This window comes from Balaenoptera borealis (genome assembly GCF_965194805.1).
Source record: "Balaenoptera borealis genome assembly, chromosome: 15".
Classification (NCBI taxonomy): Eukaryota; Metazoa; Chordata; class Mammalia; order Artiodactyla; family Balaenopteridae; genus Balaenoptera; species Balaenoptera borealis.
Window position 1 is genome coordinate 31,784,293 of NC_138871.1, and position 23,573 is coordinate 31,807,865.

The window sequence follows — 23,573 nt, forward strand, 5'->3', positions numbered from 1 at the left end:
TTTTTTTCTATCATGACCTGTTCCTAGTTGTGACTGATTTGTTCACAGGTGTTGTTTTTTGTTTTTTCTGTTTTTTGGGTGGGTTTTTTGGCCATGCTGGGTCTTCGTAGTTGCGCGCAGGCTTTCTCTAGTTGCAGTGAGCGGGGGCTACTCTTTGTTGCGGTGCACGGGCTTCTCATTGTGGTGGCTTCTCTCGTTGCAGAGCACAGGCTCTAGACGCTCGGGCTTCAGTAGTTGTGGCGCACTGGCTTAGCTCTACAGCATGTGAGATCTTCCCGGACCAGGGATCGAACCCATGTCCCCTGCATTAGCAGGCGGATGCTCATCCACTGGAAGTCCCCGAGGTTTTTAATGCATTAAAATACAAGAATCTTAACTAAATATGAAACATGGGCAAGGATGCCCATTTTCTGTATCTTTTACCTCTGAACAGAGATAAAGAAGCTGCAAGCCTGAGTGGGTTTCTTCTGAAACATTAACTGGAATTTTCAAAGTTCTTGCCATAACTTTGATGGACTCTGACTTTTTCACATACGTTTACATTCCAAGTACGGTTTTGCTCAAACAACACAGGTTTGAACTGTGCAGGCCCACTTCTATACAGATTTTTTCCAAAATAATTTTGATTATTAGTAAATAATTTACTAATACTACAGTGCTACACCATCCATGGTGGTTTGAATCCACGGATTCTGAACTGGATGGAGGAACCACATGTGCAGAGGGCTGACTGTAAGTTACACGCAGATTTTTGGCTGCTCGGGGGTCGGCGTCCCTACCCACCACATTGTTGAAGGGTCAACCGTATAGTACAACAGAAGTAAAACACAGGAAGTCATGGTATCATGGTTTTATTTTGAACATACGTGGGAAATTTTTTTGAATACAGGAGTAGAAATACAATTCCAGAGAAAAACATTCCAGTGCATTGTGGTACTTTGTGGAGTAGAAGATAGTGACAACGCTGCCCGTGATATATTCACCTAGTTCATAAATTTTATGGTTCACAAGCTCAAATGAGAGATATTTTACAGATGGTTGTATCATAAACCTAACTTTAAGAAACCTATCAAGCAAATGCTTAAGCTTCTTTTTGTAATCTGGTAAAAAGCCTACAAATCATGAATCGCTTTAAAACTGGAGAGTGGGGTGTACACACAGTATGTGAGGTACTTGTAAAGTATGATAAAATGGGTGGCTTATGTGTATGTAAAGTGGTATTTCCTATTTATAGGAAATGTTTACAGCAAAAGAATAGCGAGAGGGATCAAACTAACGAAGGCCAATACATTTTTATTTTTCCATTCTCCTCTTTTTAATTCTTGACGAATGTCGACAAGCTTGTGTTTTTTGCAGCCACGTAGAGCTGAATTGTTGAACTGGTTTTCTAAGTGTGGTTCCTAGACCAGTACCATCACCTAGGAACATAACAGAAATGCAGTCTTTCGTATGCCACTCCAGACCTACTGAAACAAATTCTGGGGGTGAGGCTCAGCAATGTTTTAACAAGGCTTCCAGTTGATTCCGATGCACACTCAAGTTGGAGAACCACTGGAGCAGAACTTGGCCTTCATTCAGCCCCTGCATAATTTTTACCAGTCTCTTCTGTAAAAAGATGATTTGAGCGGCCTCCTGGAATAATGGGCCCTGATAGGATTTTTCTTCCAATTAAAAAAAAAAGTTTTTTTAATACTGTAATTGCATTAATACTAATATGCTTGACGTACGGATAACCTGTTTTGCTCTTTGAGGAAACAACTTCAGATGCCTTGTTGGAAAACAGAGTTGGGTTTGATATAACAGCAACCTTTTAAATTGGTGTTCTAAGTAAAAATATATCCAATCGCAAAACAAGTCTATAAGTGATAGAAATTAAATTACCTCATTAGTATTCACCCACTTTTAGCATATACATAATAGTATTACACTCTCTACATAACTGTCTTCATTAAACCACAAAAGGAAAAAATATGAATGTCTCAACATACTTAAGAATAAAAATAGTAAAAAGCTGACCCTTTGACAAACTATAAATTTAATTCCTGCCTCTACATCAAATATATCTTGGCAGTTTTATTGGCATATTAATGTTCACAATTGTAATAGAGAAGAAACTGTTTTAAGAATCAATGTTCTCTTTTTTGCTATAATCTGGAGGACTTTTTTTTTTTTAAAACAATACATGTTAACTTGGTTGCAGTTACTTTTAGAATTCACAAGCTTTTACTTGTCCTGTCCTTCCAGTGACTAAAAGGACAGTCACTCATGATCTTTGTACAGATGGAGAACTGGTTCTCAAGTTTGGCTACATATTAGAATCATTCAGGAAGCACTCCTACAGGTGATTCCAATGTACAGCTGAGGCTCAGAACCAGGGCCCCAAAAGATTTCAGCAACCAATTTCTCAACCAAAATGCTACAGTACCTTTAGAAGCATTTAACAGTTTGAACATACACTGGATCTGATCAAGGAAGGTGTCTTGCTGAATATCCTACTCCAGTGCCAACTGCTCTGGAGTAATCTAAGTCGCCTCTGCTGTGAGACTGTCAACGCATCTTACTATCAAGATTACTAGAGTTCTCACTGAGAGAAATCATTCTTTGCAACACGGACCCGCTTTGATAATGGATTGGGTTTCTTGGGACTTTTAAGGCACTAAAAACCCTTGGGAAACATCATAAACCGCCACCATCAGTGAATCTCAACCCAGGATGCAAGTTAGGAACTTTCAAAAGCTACAAAAAGCTGAGGTCCTATCCTCCATCAACTAAATCAGAATCTCTGCTGTGGAGCTCTATCACTATTTTTAAAAGCTCCTCAGGTGAGGGTTTGATAATAGAAGGCCAATTTCTTAAATCAATAGCCTGTACTTTTCATTTTACTTAAGATTTTTGTATGACATCTTAAATTTATACTAAACTAAGACTTCTGAATTTCACCCCCAATAAAACAGAAGCAATGAAAAGAACATTCTGAAAGTCAAGGCTTCAAGCATGGGCATATGTACTTTGAAAAATATAAATTACTAAAGCCAGGCATAAGATACCAGCTCCCATAGTAGTTGTATCTGACTGAAGATCACATCCAGCTGCGAAGCACAAATGAACTAGTCCTGAACTAACAGATAAGTCTTCCTCAAGTGCCCAGCTTAAAATCCTTTAAGGTTTGGTTCAGGGCCCCACCCCAGACCTATTAAATCAGAATCTCCAGAGGAGCTAGAGAATCCGTACGTTTAACAAACTCCAGATGATTCTTATGATCAGAGACGTTTGGGAAACATTGCTGATGGATATTAAAGAAAGAATAAAGAAATTTTGGAGATGCAATAGTTATGCCTTCATGCTTAATTAGAACCTTGTATTTCTCATGATTCACCGGGATTATTTTTGTTAAACAATGATAACGGCAAAATACCTGATTCAAAATCATCTCTGCTCAGACTGTGTTCTTTTTTGCCAGTGATAATTCCATTTGGAACCAGGAGGGGAAAAAAAGAAATAGTGGTATTTCATAGTTCAGTTTTAAGTTTCTCATATAACTCCTCCTGGTCAATCATGTGTGTGTGCCCGTTCCAGCGGTGATAGGCGAGGAGAGCAGCATTGTAGCCTGCAACAGCACTCATTTCCATGGCACTTGCTGCAACCTCCATGCCGTTGAGGTAATAAAGTCGATCGTGGAGTATGATGGAAGGGCATTTCTCTGGAGGCGTATAATGAGGGTATGCAAGCCATGACCGCTTCACAGCATAATCATAGGACACAAAGAGCTTTAAAATTTGTTCTTTAGTAAGAGGTCCTGCGGAAAAGATCTTCCAAACGTGTGCCCTATCCGCTTTTGGTTGAGGATTATTATTTTCTTCTACAGAAGACACAAACCCAATGCTGTTAATGAACAAATCTGGATTATCAGTGGTTAAGATTGTACCAAGATCAAACTCATCTAAGGCTCTAGAGGTAAAGACAGTTGAATTCAACTGCCCCTTAATTAAAGTTGTCACTAAAGGTTCGTAGTATTGATGGAATTCCTCAATTGGAGGATCAAAGTTGAGAAAAGTTATATTGGACATTTTTCGATTCAATGGAGTGGCCACCAGGACAATGTCATAGAAATCTGAATGGGTCTCAGATCCAGTTTGGTAGACCGCTTCATACACCTTTGTGGGATTTCCTAGAGGAAATAAGGAAGCATACATTTTTTTAATGTTTCTAACATACTATATTTTATACCTTCTAAAAATAAGTCTATACCTTCTTAATAGTTTCTCTATAATTCTAAGGAATTAAACAAGTTTTATCCCTTAAGATAATTATCCCTTGCATTTGTATTACAATGAGGCCAATTTTCTACTTGGAATGGAAATAAAATCTTGTCAATAAGTACAAAATATGAAATTGTTACTTTTGAGGATGAAATTGTTTTTTAAATCCGAAGAGTCATGCTGCTGTACTTGAGCACATTTATGAATATTTCTACATGACATACAACACCTCCAATTTAAAATTCCATCATTTGGGACTTCCCTGGCCGTCCAGTGCAGGGGGCGCAGGTTTGATCCCTGGTCAGGAAACTAAAATTCCATCATTTGGAACTGAGTGAGAGATGGAGAAAGAGGTTTTTCTCCCTGAGCAATTATTTTCTGCAGGGAAAATTAGGGAACAATAAAATAGAAGTTCAAGTTTACCTGTCTGCTTGGTCCTTGTTTTCTCCTCTATGGACATTACTGAGCCAGATATAAGATTGCTTTTGGAAGCCTGAAGGAGCCGTGAGCAAACAAGTTTATTGCCACCTTTTACTGCCCAAAGGCCAGGATCAGTACAGGACATTGACACTGCCCCTGTCAGCAGTAGGAAGAAAATGTGTTTTAATTCTGACTCTGTAAGAGGCCCTCTACCCCCTTCTCCCTTCCCAATTAGCTGAGCCCTGCTCCAAATGTCTTTAGACATTGCCAAATGGCCCTGGGAGCAAAATCTACCCCAGATGAGAAGCATTCAACTAATAAAAGCTAAAGACTCTGTTCCCATAGAAATGCACATTTACAATACACAATTTTGCCAACATTTTTATTGTGTCTGAGGTTTCACAAAGAAAGGTAGTCTTCTCCAAATCATGGCCTAAAGTAAGGAGCCATCATAGCATCAGGTAAACCACTCTGTAAACTAATGTCCATAACTATTCCAAGCCCTGACTTACCTACAAAGCCATTGATGTTCATGGTTTGGCCATAATTGATCCTCATGACAGGAGTAATAATTTCATCGAGGAACTTCTCAGAAAAGCCTGCTTTCTGCAAGGTTTCAAGAAGTGATCGGTTAAATAATCCAAGGTAGTCGTCCCCTCCTAGGGAATGTAGTAACTTTTCTACGCTACTGAAGGCATAGTCATGAGATTGGTAGCGGTAGATCCTTTTGAACAGAAAGGAAATGGCCATTAAACACCAAACAAGACAGGGGGAAGGGTACACATAAAGAAGGAAAATAGCATTCTAAGACTCAAAGTGACTTTCATGTGTCCTTCTGATGAGTTCCTACCTATCCTGTGAGATGCACCTCAGTCACCATCTGCCCCAGGTATCCCAGAGGTTCTTGGCCTCCCTCTCCCTCCGCCTCCTCTGGGGCAAGTCCACTGTCCTTTATATACACTCTTCTGCATTAATATGGTCACTGGGAGCACCTTTCAAGAAGAAGGTATGTCTTATTCATCTTATCTTGAGCACACTTAGACATGTCTAAAGTTAAACTTTACCTTTCCACTAGACTTGATCCTCTCTCCTCCCACAACCAAAAATAACGAGTTACTCCCAACATCCTACATGTCATCCTCAGTTCATCTAGTTTCAAATTTAAACATTTCACTTCTCCTCTCTGCTTCTCCCACCTAAGAAGGAAACCAAACTTATCAATCTTTCTAACATCTCTTCTGTTACTTCATTCTCATCTCCCTGATCTTAAATGAGGATTTATATTCAAACTACTAAAATGAATAACTGATCTACCTGCCTCTAGTTTCTCTTCTTTGAAACATTTATGAATCTCCCAGATGTCCTAAAATACCCTTATTTTGTCATCCATCCACTTACTCAAAAACATCTTGCGTATTACTGTTACTTACTAAAGTTCTGACATTAAAAAAAAAAATCATGGATTTTTAGAGCCAAACTCATCAAGTCTAACTAACTCCTTTGCTCAGCTGCAGATAAAGAAACAAAGTAGAAGTTAAAGAACTTGTCTAAAAGTCACATGGCAAGTAGAAGACTCAAGAACCACTATCCCCCTCTGCCTTCAACCACACACACACACACACACACACACACACACACACACACACACACACACACACAATCTTCCACTTGAATACAGCTGACCCATTCATTCACTGCTCTCTAAACATGCTCTGGATATTGCTCCCAAACACTGCACTACCTCTTCCCTCCATCTGGAATACACTTCCCATCCCTAATCATAGAACAACTAGCTACACTTTCCTTCAGAGCCTGAATCCCACCCCCTTAGCAAAGTCTTACCCAACTTCCCAGTCCACAGTGATGTCATCACCTCCGAAAGTCCCATAAAACTTAGCACTCATGCTCAGCACTTAGATACTACTTCAAATTATTTAATTTTTAGGAACTATCACCTGACATTTCTCTGCACTTTAGAGACTTGAAAAAATGTTCACATAAATTAGTTCATGCAATAATTCAATACATATTTTTTCAGGTTGCAAGTGATACAAAAATGAGGAAGACATGGTTTCTTTCTCTCAAGGAACTTACAGTTAGGAACAGGTACTCAGGCATATGCACAGATAAGTGTATGAAGGAAAGGAAGAAATAAATGCCAAGGAAAGATCTCTACCAGTGATCATAGAAGGGTTTTTACATCAAATTTCTTCTCTCAAAATAATCTGTACTTTTTTTAAAGAGCAGAGATAATGTCATATCCATTTCAACATTACCTACTGTCTAACAGTGTAGTATACAAAATGCTGAATGTATTTTTGTGGAAAAATTCTCAGTGCCAAAACTGAGAAATTAAAATAATTCCTTCCAGCCATACTGTTTGGCTTGTAGTCCCTAGGAAGTTGGAAAAAGTAAGATGAAAACACTGAGTTCTTCAGAAAAATAACACACCGAATACCTCATAAAATGAAGAGCAATCTTTTGCTAATGGTCAGCATGACAAAATAGTAGCCAATTAAATAACTTAAATATGATGTTATAAAAAAATTATTCCCTGCCTCCTCCCACCTGAGCCCCAACCCCACTCAAACAAGCCTCCTAAGTAAAGGCCTCGTAGAGGGTGACATGAGACAATATATACCGTATAAACACTGAGCACTGTAACTGCTTTACAATACTAGTTGCATTACAGCGGTCCCCAACCTTTTCGGCACCAGGGACCAGTGCCATGGAAGACAATTTTTCCACAGACGGGGCGGGGGGTATGGTTCAGGAGGTAATGCGAGCGATGGGGAGCGGCAGATGAAGCTTCGCTCACTTGCCCAGCCCACTCCCCCCATACCCCCACCCACACCCCCGTCCCCGCTCACCTCCTGCCGTGCGGCCCGCTTCCTAACAGGTCCGGGGCCCAGGGGTTGGAGACCCCTGCATTAGAATGCCTATTTACGGGCTTCCCTGGTGGTGCAGCAGTTAAGAATCCGCCTGCCAATGCAGGGGACACGGGTTCCAGCCCTGGTTCGGGAAGATCCCACATGCCGCGGAGCAACTAAGCCCGTGCGCCACAACTACTGAGCCTGCGCTCTAGAGCCTGCGAGCCACAACTACTGAAGCTCGCGCACCTAGAGCCTGTGCTCTGCCACAAGAGAAGCCACCGCAAGGAGAAGCCTGTGCACCACAACGAAGAGTATCCCCCATTCACCACAACTAGAGAAAGCCCGCGCATAGCAACGACGACCCAACACGGCCAAAAATAAATAATAAATGAAATAAATAAATTTAAGAAAAAAAGAATGCCTATTTACTAAACAGTGAGACGTAACTAATAGTTTCTGCTAATCAGATTGCTTACACAAACTTCTTTTCTTTTTAAACTACATTTGTATAACCCCTACCCATTTATTCACTCATTCATTCATTTAATCATTCAACAAATATTTATTTATGGAGCATCAACTTTGAGTCAGACACTGTTCTAGGTGCTAAGGATGCAGAAGTCAGTACTAACACAGAAAAAAGTCCCTGCTCTAATGGAGCTTTTGTTCTAGATGCGGAAACAGGCAATAAAATAAATAAAGAAATGCAAGCAAATTACATGACAGTTTAGAGGATGATAATTATCAAGGAGAAAAGTACATCAAAAGTAAGATTGGAGGGCTTCCCTGGCGGCACAGTGGTTAAGAATCCGCCTGCCAATGCATTGGACACAGGTTCAAGCCCTGGTCTGGGAAGATCCCACCCGCCACGGAGCAACTAAGCCAGTGCACCACAACTACTGAAGCCCGCATGCCTAGAGCCCGTGCTCCGCAACAAGAGAAGCCACCACGATGAGAAGCCCACGCACCGCAACGAAGAGTAGCCCCCACTCACCTCAACTAGAGAAAGCCCACGTGCAGCAACGAAGACCCAATGCAGCCAAAAACAAATAAACAAAATTAAAAATAAAAATTTTTTTTAAAAAGTAAGATTGGAAATGCTTGGAGCTGACAGGGTTGCAACTCTAAATAAGATGATACAAAAAAATAAGTAGTCAAGGAAAGCCTCACTGAGAAGGTGATCCATCAGCAAACACCCAAAGGAGGTGAGGATACAAGCCTTGCAGGGATGGGAGTTGGAGGGGAATATTTCAGACAGAGGTAAGAGCAGTGCAAAGGCCTTATGACAGCAGCACACCTGGTACTGCAGCTGAAGCAGAGAGATTCAGGAGAACAGGTAGAGGTACAGACAGAAAAAAGTAGGGAAGGTGGGATGAAGCACTTCTACAATAATTGAGTAAGGACCTTAGAAAATCTGCCCCTACGTAAAAGCAATGAGAACACTGACAAATACTGTCAACATCAACTTTTTCAGAACTCTGGAAATAAAATCCCAGGAGAATTTATTCAAGAAAAATGGCTGAATGTCTGTAAGAACAAATGAGCCTTGTGGTATTTTAACTTCCCCTATTCCCATTCCCATCTTGCTAGCAACAAGGTAGCCTTCAAAATCAGCAGCCTTGCAACTACAATCCCTGTGAAACCAGCAAGCTGGCAGCCACAGGAGGGGATAAAACAGGCTTGGAGCATCCCAAAATTCCCATTCCCAGAGAAGTGCCACTTTTGCCCTATCTGGCAACTCACTCAAAAGCTCTATCCTCAGGGATTGTCCTTTTCTTTTTCTAAATACAATCTTTAAAGGATATACTCCATTTACAGTTATTACAAAATATTGGCTATATTCCCCAAGTTGCACAATACATCCTGTAGCCTATCTTACACCTAATAGTTTGTACCTCCCAGTCCCCCACCCCTGTATTCCCCCCCGCCCCACTGGTAACCATTAGTTTGTTCTCTGCATCTGTGAGTCTGTTTCTTTTTGTTATTTTCACTAGTTTGTTGTATTTTTTAGATTAGGGCTTGTCTTTTTTGACCTGATTCAGAGCTTGCTCTGTACAAACAGCCCATCCTGACTGCATCTGTCAAAAACATCAGTGGCAATTTAACATCAGCTGCCTGAGGCTGTGATACCAACTGGGGCTAATAAGAGGCTTACCAAAAGATTTTTTTTTTAAATATTGGGGAATGAAAAACCCCAGTTCATTCCTGGGGACCTAGAAGCTCATGCCCATGTACAAGACTGTCACATGCCCAGGAAAGACCTGAGAAGGCCCGAATCTGTCACCTCTGGCTGACCTTGAGGCTTTCAGCAAGCCAGAAGTAAAGGCTAAAGTAGAGTTGTAAACCACCCTCCAGAGCATTGCAAACATATCCCAACACACACACTTGAATAGCCATACATGGCAAAGAATACAGACTTCACAGAATCAGTCCCAGAAAGTCACTAAACAAACAAACAACAACAACAAACCTGGGGTAAGGGAAATTCTGATTTCCAGAGCTGCCGTTTAATATTATTTTAAATGTCCAGTTTTCAACAAAAATCACGAGATACTCAGAGAAACATGAAAGTACGGCCCATACATGGGGTGGCGGGGGAGAAGGAGTCAACAGAAACTTTCCCTGAGAAAACCCAGACATTGGACCTACTAGACAAAGACTTTATTTATTTATTTATTTATTTATTTATTTTGGCCTCACTACACGGCACATGGGATCTTAGTTCGCCAACCAGGGACTGAACCCGCGACCCCTGCATTGGAAGCACAGAGTCTTAACCACTGGACCACCAGGGAAGTCCCATAGACAAAGACTTTAAATCAGCTATTATAAATATGTTCAAAGGAATCCATATTTAAAGAACTAGAGCAAGTATGAAAACAATGTTGATTAGAACAAATAGACTGTTAATAAAGAGAAAGCAATTATAGAAAAAAATTTAAAATTCTGGAATTGAAAAGTATAGTCTGAAATTAAAAGTCCCTAGAGGGGCTCAACAGCAGATTTGAAACAGCAGAAGAAGCAGTGAATTTAAAGATAAGGTCAGTTGAGATTATACAATCAAGAACAGAAAGAATCAAGAGTTAAGAAAATGATCAGAGCCTCGGAGCCTGTGAGACAACAAAAAGCATACCAAGATACACATAATGGGAATCCTAGAAGGAGAGGAGAAAAAAGAAACGGACAAAAAATTTATGAAGAAATAATGGTCAAAAATTTCCCAAATTTGATGGAAGACATTAATCTATACATCCAGGAAGCTCAACAAATCCAAAAAGGATAAACTCAAAAAAATCTACACCTAAACACATAATGGTTAAACTGTGGATAAATAAAGAGAAAATCTTGAAAGCAGCAAGAGAAAAGCAACTCATCCAGCAAAAACGATCCTTGGTAAGATTAGGAGCTGACTTCTCTTCAGAAGCCATGACGTCCAGAAGATAGTGGGATGACATATTGAAAATGCTGGGGAAAAAAAAGACTATTAACCAAGAGTTCTATATCCAGCAAAAGTAGCCTTCAAAAATAAAGAGAAATTAATATAATCCCAGGTAAACAAAAACAGATAATTTAACACTAGCAAACCTGCCCTACAAGAAATACTAAAAGTTGCCCTTCAGGCTGAGATAGCACCAGACAGAAACTCAAATCCACATGAAGAATGGGTAAAGGTAATTAAATAGGTAAATATAAAAGACAGTATAAAGATATACAGTTTACCCTTAAACAACACAGATTTGAACTGTATGGGTCCACTTATACACAAATTTTTCTAATAAACGTACAGTTGTGGCTCCATTTCCACAAATGCAGAACTCACAGATACAGAGGGCCAACTGTAAGAGATCTGAGCATCTGCAGATTTTGGTATCTGTGGGGTGGTCCTGCACCCAATCCCCTATGCATACCAAGGGACTACTGTATATGCTTGAAATTCTTTTCCCTTATCTGACTTTTTAAAAACTGCATAAAGCAATAATTATAAAACTAATAAGCTTATAGAACATAAAGACATAATTTGTATGACAATAGCACAAAGTATGGTGAGGTAACAAAGCTATATTGGAGTAAAGTTTTTGTGTACAATTGAAATTAAGTTGGTATTAATTCAATTAACATTGTTTTAAGCAATTAACATTATTTTAAGTTAAGATAGTAACTGTAATCCCCAGGGAAACTACTAACACAATAACAAAAATATGTATACTAAAAGAAACAGCAAGAGAATTAAAATGGTACACTCTCTAAAACAAAAGAAGGCAGCACCTAGAGGATGAATAAATTCTGGAGATCTAATGCACGGCATAATGATGATAGCCAACAATACTATTTTATATACTTCCAAGTTTCTAAGAGACTAGGTCTTAAATGTTCTTGCCACATAAAAGAAATAATAATTATGTGATATGACAGAGGTGTTAACTAGCTATGGTGGTAATCATAATGTAATATGTATTATAAATGTATCAAATCAACACGTTGTACACCTTAAACTTACATAATGTCATATGTCAATTATATCTCAATTTTTTTTAAAGGCACTATATGCTAACAATGAACAATACGTAAAGGAAATGAAGAAAACAATCCATTACAATAGCATCAAAAAGAATAAAATATTTAGTAGTAAACTTAACCAAGGAGACAAAAAGACTTGTACACTGAAAACTACAAAACATTGCTGAAAGACATTAAAGACATCCTGTGTTCTTGGATTGGAAGACCTGAAATTGTTAAAATGTCCATATTACCTAAAGCGATCTACACATTCAGTGCAATCCCTATCAAAATCCCAGTGACTTTTTTTTTTTTTTTTTTTTTGCAGAACTGGAAAAAATTCCTAAAATTCACATGGAATTTCAAAAAATCCCAAATAGCCAAAACAATATGGAGAAAGAAAAACAAAGCTGGAGGTCTCACATTTCCTGATTTCAAAGCATAATACAAATCTACTGTAATCAAAACAGTTTAGTGCCAGCATAAAAACAGACATACAGATCAGTGAGTGGAACAAAACAGAGAATCCAGAAATAAACTCTCATGTATATCATCAAATGTTCATCAAAGGTGCCCAGGCTACACAATGGGGTAAAGAATAGTATCTTCAACAAATGGGCCTGGGAAACTGGATATCCACATGCAAAAAAATGAAACTGGACCCTTACCTTAGATGATATACAAAAATTAATTCAAAATGGATTAAAGACAAAAACATAAGACCTGAAACTATAGAACTCCTGGAAGGAAACATAGGGAGAAAGCTTCATGACATTGGATTTGGCAATGATCACCTGGATATGGCAACGAAAGCAAAAAGAGATAAATGGGACTGCATCAAACTTAAAAACATCTGTGCAGTGAAAGAAACAATCAACAGAGTGAACAGGCAACCTACAAAATGGGAGAAAATATTTGCAAACCATGTATCTGATAAGGGTTTAATATCTAGAATATATAAAGAACTCTTACAACTCAGCAACAACAAAAATCCAATTAAAAAATGGGCAAACAATTTCAATAGATATTTCTCCAAAGAAGACATACAAATGGCCAACAAGCATAGGAAAAGATGCTCAAGAGGGACTCCCCTGGTGGCAGAGTGGTTAGGAATCCTCCTGCCAATGCAGGGGACACGAGTTTGAGCCCTGGTCCGGGAGGATCCCACATACCGCGAAGCAACTGAGCCCATGCACCACAACTACTGAGCCTGTACTCTAGAGCCTGCAAGCCACAACTACCGAGCCTGACTGCCACAACTACTGAAGCCCACGTGCCTAGAGCCCATGCTCCGCAACAAGAGAAGCCACCGTGATGAGAAGCCCGCACACTGCAACAAAGAGTAGCTCCCGCTCGCCGCAACTACAGAAAAGCCCGCGCGCAGCAATGAAGACCCAACACAGCCAAAAATAAATAAAAAAAAAAAAAAGATGCTCAACATCACTAATCATTAGAGAAATGCAAATCAAAACCACAAAGAGATTATCATCTCACACCCATTAGGATGGCCGCTATCTAAAAAATAGAAAATAACAAGTGCTGGCAAGGGTGTAGAGAAATTAGAACCCTTGTGCATTGTTGGTGGGAACGTGAAATGGTGCAGCTGCTATGGAAAACAGTACGGTGTTTCCTCAAAAAATTAAAAGTAGAATTACCAAAAGATACAGCAATCTCACTTCTAGGTATATATCCAAAAAAAGTGAAAACAGGATCAAAGAGATAATTGAACACCCACGTTTACTGCAGCATTATTCACAATAGCCAAGGGTGGAAGCAACCCAAATATCCATCAAAAGATAAATGGATTAAAAAAAAAGAGACAGCAGTAATGGAGAAACAGAGGAACAAAAATGATATAAGACATATAGAGGGACTTCCCTAGCAGTCCAGTGGTTAAGACTCTGCCTTCCATTGCAGGGGGCACAGGTTCAATCCCTGGTGGGGAACTAAGATCCCACATGCCGTGTGGTACAGCCAAAAAAAAAAAAGACATATAAAAAGCTAATATCAACAGTAATTAAACATAAATGGACTATACTCTCCAATCACAACACAGAGATTGGCAGACTGGATTTTAAAAATAATCATAATAATCCAACTTACCTTGTCTACAAGAAATACACTTTAGATTCAAAGACACAAATAGGTTGAAAGTAAAAAGATGGGGAAAGATATACCATGCAAACAGTAATGAAAAGAGAGCAGGAGTGGCTATACTAATATCAGAGAAAATAGACTTAAGACAAAAATTGTTACTAGAGACAAAGGAGGACATTTTATAATGATAAAAGGGTTACTCCATCAGGAAGACATAACAATTATAAACATATATGCACCTAACAACAGAATTCCAAAATACATGAAGCAACACTGACAGAATTGAACGGAGAGACAGACAATTCAACAATAATAGTCGGATACTCCAATATCCCACTTTCAACAATGGGTGAACAAGTACGCAGAATATCAACTGTAGATTAGTTCACCAGGGCTGCCATTACAAAGTATCACAGGCTGGCTGGCTTAAACAGAAATTTATTTCCAACAGATTTGGAGGCTACAAGTCCAAGATCACGGTGTTGGCAGGTTTGGTTTCTTCTGAGGCCTGTCTCCTTGGCTTGCAGATGGCCACCTTCTTGCTGTGTCCTCACATGGTCTTTCCTCTGTCTGTGCACATCCCTGGTGCCTCTTCTGTGTGTTCTAATCTACTCTTCTTATAAGGACAACAGTCAAATTGGATAGGGCCCAGCCTAACGGTTTCATTTTAACTTAATTACTTCATTAAAACCCTATCTGCAAATACAGTCATATTCTGAAGTACAGGAGGTTAAGGCTTTACCATATAAGTTTGGGGGTGGGGAGGACACACAACTCTGTCTATAACAAACAGGAAATTAAAAAATGATGAATGGGATTATCTACATCCTATCAGGTCTTCCAAGCCATGGTACAGATTTTGGCTATAACTCTGCATGAAATAGCCACTGAAAGTTTCTCAGCAGAGGAGTAATGTGATGACTCTTAGATTTTTAGAAAACTACTTTGGCTGCTATGCTGAAAACGGATTGTGATGACACAAAGGCAAAAGCTAGGAGATGAGTTGGGAGGTGTATTAGTTTCCTATTTCTGCAGTAACAAATTATCACAAACTCAGTGGCTTAAAACAATACAAATTTATTATCTTATGGTTCTGCAGGTTAGAAATCCAAAGTCAATCTCACTGGGCTAAAGTCAAGGTGTCAGCAAGGCTGGTTCCTTCTAGAAGCTCTGAGGGAAGAAATCATTTTCTTGCCTTTTTCAGTTTCTATAAGCCACCTTGGCTCATGGCCCCTCCAAGCATCACTCCAACTTCTTTCTTCCATCAACACATCTAATACTCGTTCTGATTCTCCTGCCTCCCTCTTATAAAAACTCTTGTGATTACATTGGGCCCAGCTAAATAATTAAGAATTATCTCCCCTTTTCAAGATCCTTAACTTAATCTTATCTACAAAGTCCCTTTTACCATGTAAGATAACACATTCACAGGTTCCAGGGATTAGAATGTAGACATCTTGCAGAGGGAGGAAGGCATTATTCAGCCCACCACAGGAGGCTATTCCAATAATCCAGACAGGACCTCCCTGGTGGTCCAGCAATTAACACTCTGTGCTTCCAATGCTGGGGATGCGGGTTTGATCCCTGGTTGGGGAACTAAGATCCCACATGCCGCCAGACAAGAGATAATGGTGGTTTGGATCAAAGTGGTAGCAGTGATGGTGGTGAGAAGTGGTGAAATTCTGAATATATTTTAAAGACTGACAGGATTCAAGACAGACTGGATTTGGGAAATGAGAAAACAAAAAGAATAAAAAATGACTTGTTAGGAGTAACTTTTTTCCTTTTAGGAAAAAAAAAAAGGGTGTTTATAAAGCCTTTCACTATGAGTCCTATCAGTCTCAGATCAAGAAGTGTTAAAGATCTAACATGTCCCCAGAAATGCACTAAGTGCTAGAGACAAGAATGAGCTTGAACCCAGCCTATAAGCCAAGATATCTCAACAGGAAGCCATTTTGTGGACCACAGGATTCAATTCAACAAATATGTGACTGAATATCTATGACATTCTGGCTAATATGCATACTACAGAACAACACAAGTGTGTGTGTGGTGTGCACCATATAATACTTAAGAAATGTTTGAAAAGAGAGATGAATGGTGACTAGAGTATTAGGAAAGGGGTGAGATAAGACATGAATTTGGGAATTAAAAATGGCATCCAACCAGAAAAACTGCATAAATAAATGCTCAGAACTGGAAACTGACTTGGCAAGTGTGGATATCATGGGCAGCAGGATCTCCACCCAAGTACCTTCAACAGCAAAGAAAAATGCATACTCCCAGGGGTGTGGGGTGTTGCCTACCACAAGCTTGAACCCTCTTTCAAGTATCATGGTTTACTACTATCACATGGGCCTTTGCTCACACCGTGCACACTCTGAAATAGAAGCACAAAAATGACAATGTACCTCCCCAAAGCTGGTCAACAAATCTCCCAAAAGTTTCTACAGAAGATCACACAAGCCATTTTCAAAAGGAGCCAACTGGATCTGTCATATATATCCAAAAAAGGGAGAAAATATGTTGAGCAAGGACTTTAGGTTTCTTACACCATTCAAAGAAAAACTCAAGAATATTCTCCAATTACACATTTTAACCTAGTGGTTCTCAACCCTGATTATAGGCAAGATTCACTTGAGGTGAACACACCAATGCCCAGATGCCTACTCCAAACCAATGAAATAAAAATTCTCTAGGAGTAGAGCACAGCATTCTTTTTTTTTTTTTAATTTATTTTTTGCTGTGTTGGGTCTTCATTGCTATGCGAGGGCTTTCTCTAGTTGTGGCGAGTGGGTGCTACTCTTTGTGGCAGTGCACGGGCTTCTCATTGCGGTGGCTTCTCTTGTTGCGGAGCACAGGCTCTAGGCGCACAGGCTTCAGTAGTTGCAGCACACGGGCTCAGTAGTTGCGGCACACGGGCCCTAGAGCATGTGGGCTTCAGCAGTTGTGGCGCGCGGGCTCAGTAGTTGTGGCTCGCAAGCTCTAGAGCACAGGCTCAGTAGTCGTGGCACAGGGGCTTAGTTGCTCCGCAGCATGTGGAATCTTCCGGGACCAGAGACTGAACCTGTGTCCCCTGCATTGGCAGGCAGATTCTTAACCACTGTGCCACCAGGGAAGTCCCACATCATTCTTATTTTTAAAACATCTCCATGTTGGGAATTCCCTGGTGGTCCAGTGGTTAGGACTCCGCACTTCCACTGACGGGGTCCCAGGTTGCATCCCTAGTTGGGAACTAAGATCCTGCAAGCCACGCAACATGGCCAAAAAAAAAAAAAAGATCCCCATGTGAATATAATGTACAGCCAGGATTAATAACTACTACTTTACTGAAATGTTGGGGATTTCACTGTTCCAGATTCCTCTTTGGCAACCTCTGTGGCTCCCAATCCTGGTTTTTGTGACATGGGTGATATTACAAATATTAAATAACTGGTACAACATTAAACAGAAAGTAGACTGACTACAGCACTGGAACTGAGTCAAGACTCCCTGCTGGGGCAGTGGAGGAGACTCTCAGAGAAGAGAAAACATGCAGGTAGTAGCTATTTCACAAGTCCAGCAGTATTTCACTACTTTAGCATCCGGCACATGCTGGCTCAATACCTGCCCTTTCTCCTACTATCTCACAGGGTATGACAAAATTATCAAAATAAGATCTGCATGTTCTTGATTTATTGAAAGAAACAGAAATGTATGATGGATGGCCCTTTAAACAACATAAAGGTCAGGGCTCTATAATCAAGTATCAAAGATACACTGGAGGGTGGCAGTAATTCCATAAAGTTTGGGAATTGTTTTCTAAAATCAAAAATAGTATAATCTACAGGGAACTATATTCAATATCCTGTGATAAACCATAACGGAAAAGAATATGAAAAAGAATGTATATATATGTATAACTGAATCACTTCGCTGTAGAGCAGAAATTAACACATTGTAAATCAACTATACTTCAATAAAATAAACTTTTTAAAAACAGTATAATCCATGTATCCCCTCACTGGGTCTTTTTCACAGTTCTATAATACCCTGAATTCACTTCAAAAGTGATTTCTTAATTTCTCAAAGGGCAATTCTCTACATGTCAAGAAAACTGATACACACAGGCAAGGCTGTATCTGAGGCCATGTGAACTTGATTTTCCTGCTGAGGATGCAGCAACATGCCACCTTTCTTTAAAAAGTGACTGGCTGAAAAAAAAAAAAAAAAGTGACTGGCTGTAATGCAGGGGACAAGGGTTCGATCCCTGGCCCGGGAAGATCCCACATGCTGCGGAACAACTAAACCCATGCACTGCAACTACTGAGCCTGCGCTCTAGGGCCTGCGTGCCGCAACTACTGAACCTGCATGCTGCAACTACTGAAGCCCGCGTGCCTAGAACCTGTGCTCTGCAATGAGAAGCCACCGCAATGAGAAACCCGTGCACCACAAGGAAGAGTAGCCCCCGCTCACTGCAACTAAAGAAAGCCCACGCACAGCAACGAAGACCCAACACAGCCAAAAAATTAAAAATTAAAAAAAAAAAGTGACTGGCTGTCTCTACACAAATTCTATATATTTTCCTAGTAAACTGCTTGTCTCTCTACTAGAGTATGTATTCTTTGAGGGCAGGGACATGTTCTGGGTTCTACATCTTTAGGACCTAGAATACTGCCTGGCACATAATAAGTACTCAATATTTGGTGAATGAACAAACGAATGAATGACTACTTTAAAACAACCTGCACTATAGCTGAACTTAACGTACCCGCTGGAAAGGAGTTTAAGAAATTGACCTCAGAATGATGTTTAGAAAGAAAGAAATCCTTAACTACTATAAGTTACAGAAACTAGAGTACATTTATCCTATCCACCTCTTACATTTGTGCTGGGCAATACTTGGTCATATGACATGTAATTTTACCTTTTTTTTTTTTAACAGACTTAATTTTATTTTTTTTTTTTGGCTGCGTTGGGTCTTCGTTGCTGCACACAGGCTCTCTCTAGTTGTGGAGAGTGGGGGCTAATCTTCTTTGCGGTGCGCAGGCTTCTCCTTGCGATGGCTCCTCTTGTTGCGGAGCATGGGCTCTAGGCACATGGGCTTCAGCAGTTGCAGCACGCAGGCTCAGTAGTTGTGGCACGCAGGCCCTAGAGAACGTGGGTTTTGATACTTGTAGCGCACAGGCTCTAGGGCTCACGGGCTCAGTAGTTGTGGCTCGCGGGCTCCAGAGCACAGGCTCAGCAGTTGTGGCGCACGGGCTTAGTTACTCCACAGCATGTGGGATCTTCCCCGACCAGGGATCGATCCTGTGTCCCCTGCATTGGCAGGAGGATTCTCATCCACTGCACCACCAGGGGAAGTCCCTAATTTTACCTTTTTAACAATTATTTTATTATGTTGGCACAGTCACAGTAATGAAACACTATTAGCATTTACAAGCTGAATTTCTCCAGGATCTAAAACTGTAAACCAGCATAAAAATTAGCACATGCCAATGACCTTAAAAAAAAAATAGGTTGTATCTTTCAAAGGTAGACTGGTTATCTTATGGTATTTTTCCTACTTACCAAAGCAATGCATATTCATACACAAAGAAATTTTTGAAAATACAGAAAAACATAGAGAAGGAAAAGAGGCACCTGTATTCTCACTACACAAGACAGTGTGGGAATTTAATATCCTAATTTAAATTCTTGGGGCTCAGGACTGATATTTCAGGCTGCTGGCTCACTGAAACATCATGTCACAGTTAAATAAAGCTCATTTAAGTTTTCTGATCCTTTCTACAAGCTCTTGTACACATCAGCTCATTCATCTACACACAACACTAAAACAGTTCCAAGATTAAGAGGGAGGACTCTGGAGCCAGACTGCCTGGGTGAGAACTCCAGCTCCACCAGTTACTAGGCGGGTGGACTTGCACACTTGAAACCTCTCTAAGCCTCCACCTTCCACACCTGTGAAAAGAAGCTAATAACAGTACTTACCTCAGAGAGCTGTCATGAGACTTCAAGGAGTTAATACTTGTAGAGCATTTTAAAGTGCCTGGTAATATTAAATAAGCATTTGCAAAATATGTTTTCAGAAGCAAAAATAAACTACCCTTTCAGCTTCGAAGTGGATAAATGGTCTGCGTATTATATACAAAACATTTTGCCTAACGATCTTAAAAACAGGCTGCGGTTAGGTAGAGAACTGTTCCGAGAAACTATAATTCCTACAGATCATCTAATAAAAAGTCTTAGGTTAAACGGAAGAGAAAGAATTACCTCATAAACTTGTCTAATATATCCTCTACCCACATGTGCATTCGGAGGGACTGAAATCCATAGTGCCAAATTAGTTTAATCATGTTTATTATAAACCAGCTGTTCTCCTCATATACCAGAGTCTCTCCGTTATACACCCCCACTAGGCCACTAGGGCTCTGAACAGCAGAGAGACCTGCAAAAACAAAGAAAGGTAGCTAAGTCAGTGGTTTCTGTACTGCTCAAATGAGAGAAGGTAATCTGAAGCTATCAGGGACATTCTGAAGTGAGTGAATTCGGGCTTCCCCCAGTTCTCAGGAGACATGTTAAAGGAGCTCTATCTTTAGAACAGTGGGTGATACACTAGACACCACACTTTCCAAAAGTGGATTCCCTGAAAGATGGGTTGGATGATCATGCAGATATATCAAAATGAGACTGGCTATAGTTAGTCTAAAAAGACTAAAAAGTCAAAAGAAAAAAACAGAGAATGAGCTGAATTCAACTTAAAAACAGAAATGTCAGACTTGGCTCTTGGCAGCGTAAATGGCTCCTGACATACACTCGCCTTCATGGAGGAAAGAGGCCCAGGAGGCGTCCACCGGAGATGTGGCAAACAGCTAAGGAAAAGAAGTCAGCCCCATCCCTGTGCAAATCCTATTTTGCATAACTGGATATTCCTGATAACTGGAAGAAGGCCAAAATTACACAATATTCCCTGAGGAAGGAGCCTGCAGAGGCCGGCCACGCTTCCCCCACACCTGTCCAGTGCCTCTGCTGGTAGGCAAGCAGTCCGATGTCCCAAGTTCTAGGCACATGTTTGCACCTACAGCTGTGTGAGTGACCTTAAGCCAGACAACACCTCAAGTCTCTGGGCCTCATTTCCCCAGCTGCAAAATGAGCACGCTAGGGTTTCTGCTAACTCAAACCATTCTTTGATTCTTTAACACGAACCCAGAGGTTTGAGAACCCACAGCAGCAGCCATCCCCACCCTGAGCCCCATGGCTGTAATTCCAGATAACTGAAGATACAGGTAACTAGTGTCCCATTACAGCAGAGCAGCTCCTAAGGCAGTACCAACTGCTAGCAGGAAAGTGAGGAAAGCAGTTTTACCAGCTTCACTGTAAAAGACGATTAACAAGGCAGGAAAGTTTCAGTTCCCTATCTGATAACAATATCCATGCATATTGAAGTCTGCTTAGCTCTAAGGCCAAATTACATACCCAGGTCCTTGACAAAACGCTTCATGTGCAGATTTAAAGGATGGATGACAGAACCTCCTGACTCATATTCTTGCCCCTGCATAGTCACGGTGGCCAGACGGCCCCCCACCTCTCCTTTTTCAAACACGTCAATCTTCACATCGTTCCCAAATTTCTGCCGCAGATAATAGGCTGCTGAAGTGCCACCAATGCCAGCTCCAATAATCGCTATGGGGGAAAAAAAAGGAACAGGTTTTTTTCCCTCTTACCAGCTTTGTAGGTTTGCTTTGTTTTTGAAAGGCCATAAATCAACAACAGACGTTGCTTAAGGCTGTTATCAACAATTTAGGGAAGGCTGGGGAGGGGGAGGCAAGTGGCAGCTGCAGTGAAGATAGAACTATGAATCTGGACACTGCCCCCAGTCAAAAGTGGTAGTTACACTTTTTTTTTTTTTTTTTTTTTTCCCAGATGGCCCAAGATTCTCACAGTTCGTTGCGGAAGGACCAAGTGGACCGCCGCACACCCTTCTTTGTGCCCAATGCAAAGGAACAGAGGAGGTGGGGCCTCTCCAGGACGCATTTCAAATAAAGTGGCCGCCATTTTTGCCTTGATTTGTTGTCTCGTTAATGTAAACAGGTTAATGATTCCAAAGAACACGGCTTAAAGGGGAATAAAAGAACAAAGCAAAACAAAATAAACAGGCGGCAAACCACCAAAACGACTCAAACTAAAAGAGTGACTGTTTCGTCTGTGTAGTCGTCCTAGGCAGAGAACTTGTGCAAGCCAGGGGACTGTGCCAGCCGGCCGACTTCAGCAAAGCGGACGGGGGAAGGGCACCCCAGCCCATCACTGGAAGCAGACGCGGTCAGCGTGGTCAGCGCGGTCAGCTTATCTGCGCTGCTTGGTGTGCTGTACCCGCGTGCGCCTCTCATCTGCAGAGCGGAATTGGCCCGTCGCTCCCGGACCAGCCAGAAGACCGACCTCCCAACAAGTGCAGCAAGGGAAGGCCGCGGGAGGGGCCTCAGCCTCCCCGGAGCCCAAGGCCTCCGACTCAGGGGCTGCAGGGAGGCCTGGCGCCCGCCCGCCAGCCCGGGTCGCCCCCCTCCACGGCCCATTGCTCAAGTAGGCAAGTCTCCACGCCCGGGAAAGGGCGGCCCCTGGGGCACGTAAAGCGGTCCCGAGGCGCGAACCGGGAAGAGCTCCACTTGCGCAGGGAGCTCGTTCTGCGCGGCCCGGCGGGCGTCGCGGGTGCCCGGCCTGGCGCATCAGGCAGCGGCCGCCGGGCGTGGGGCGCGCTCCCACCGCCCCCGCCGCGCGCCGCCTCCTTCTCGCCTACCGATATTCTCCGGCGGGGCCCGTGGCTCGGCGCTCCCGGGGAACCCCCAGCTGCACAGCAGCAACAACCCCAGCCACAGCCCCATGGTCAAGCAGGCGAACCGTCCAGCGGTGCGCTCCACGGCTCTCGGAGCGCTGCGGTCGAACTGGAAAGCCCAGCTGTCCGCCCGCATTTGAGTCTGCGCTCTCTGCCCGCCCCGCCCCCTGGCTGGCCTCGCCCCTCCAAGCCCCGCCCAGGTCCACCCCCAACCTACCCCGCTCTGCTGCACAGGCCCTTGACACCCCAGGGCCACCCTTCCCTCCAAGAGCTGCCAACCCGGTCCTCTCGGTCCCCCAAGCCCGCCCTGCCCCTCCGAAGCCCACGTTGCTTCAGGGAGACACCAAAGGCCCCAGAGGAGGCTCACCCCAGCTTTTAATTTCTTCAGTCGTGCCTTCTGTCCCTTCAGTAGCTCTCGCTCAAACAATGCACACAGCTAATCGCTGCCAGAGACAGACCGGGGGTGCAACAAACACTTTACTGAGTGATCACTATGTTCGGGACTGTTGGGTACGGGATGAATGGGTAAACGGTACTAGGTAGAAGGAAAAATGGGGGAGACCAGGGATGGGGTGGTCCAAAGTGAAGGGAGTGCAAAAATAGTGACAGGGGCTTCCCTG

At 41.8% G+C, this 23,573-nt stretch overlaps 1 protein-coding gene and 1 long non-coding RNA gene across 2 annotated transcripts in view; both read right to left on the reverse strand.

Moving 5' to 3' along the window:
* LOC309611685 overlaps positions 1-23,573 on the reverse strand; it is a 732,894-nt gene that overhangs the window by 583,271 nt on the left and 126,050 nt on the right. The gene's annotated exons all lie outside the window — the stretch shown is intronic.
* PCYOX1 (prenylcysteine oxidase 1) lies at positions 836-23,104 on the reverse strand. The gene is made up of 6 exons (XM_082356477.1): positions 22,918-23,104; positions 21,603-21,809; positions 20,400-20,574; positions 5,192-5,403; positions 4,683-4,835; positions 836-4,168 (listed from the first exon to the last, which is right to left on the reverse strand). Exons 1-6 carry the CDS (start codon positions 23,087-23,089, stop codon positions 3,510-3,512), a joined length of 1,578 nt encoding a protein of 525 aa, XP_082212603.1. The 5' UTR covers positions 23,090-23,104; the 3' UTR covers positions 836-3,509.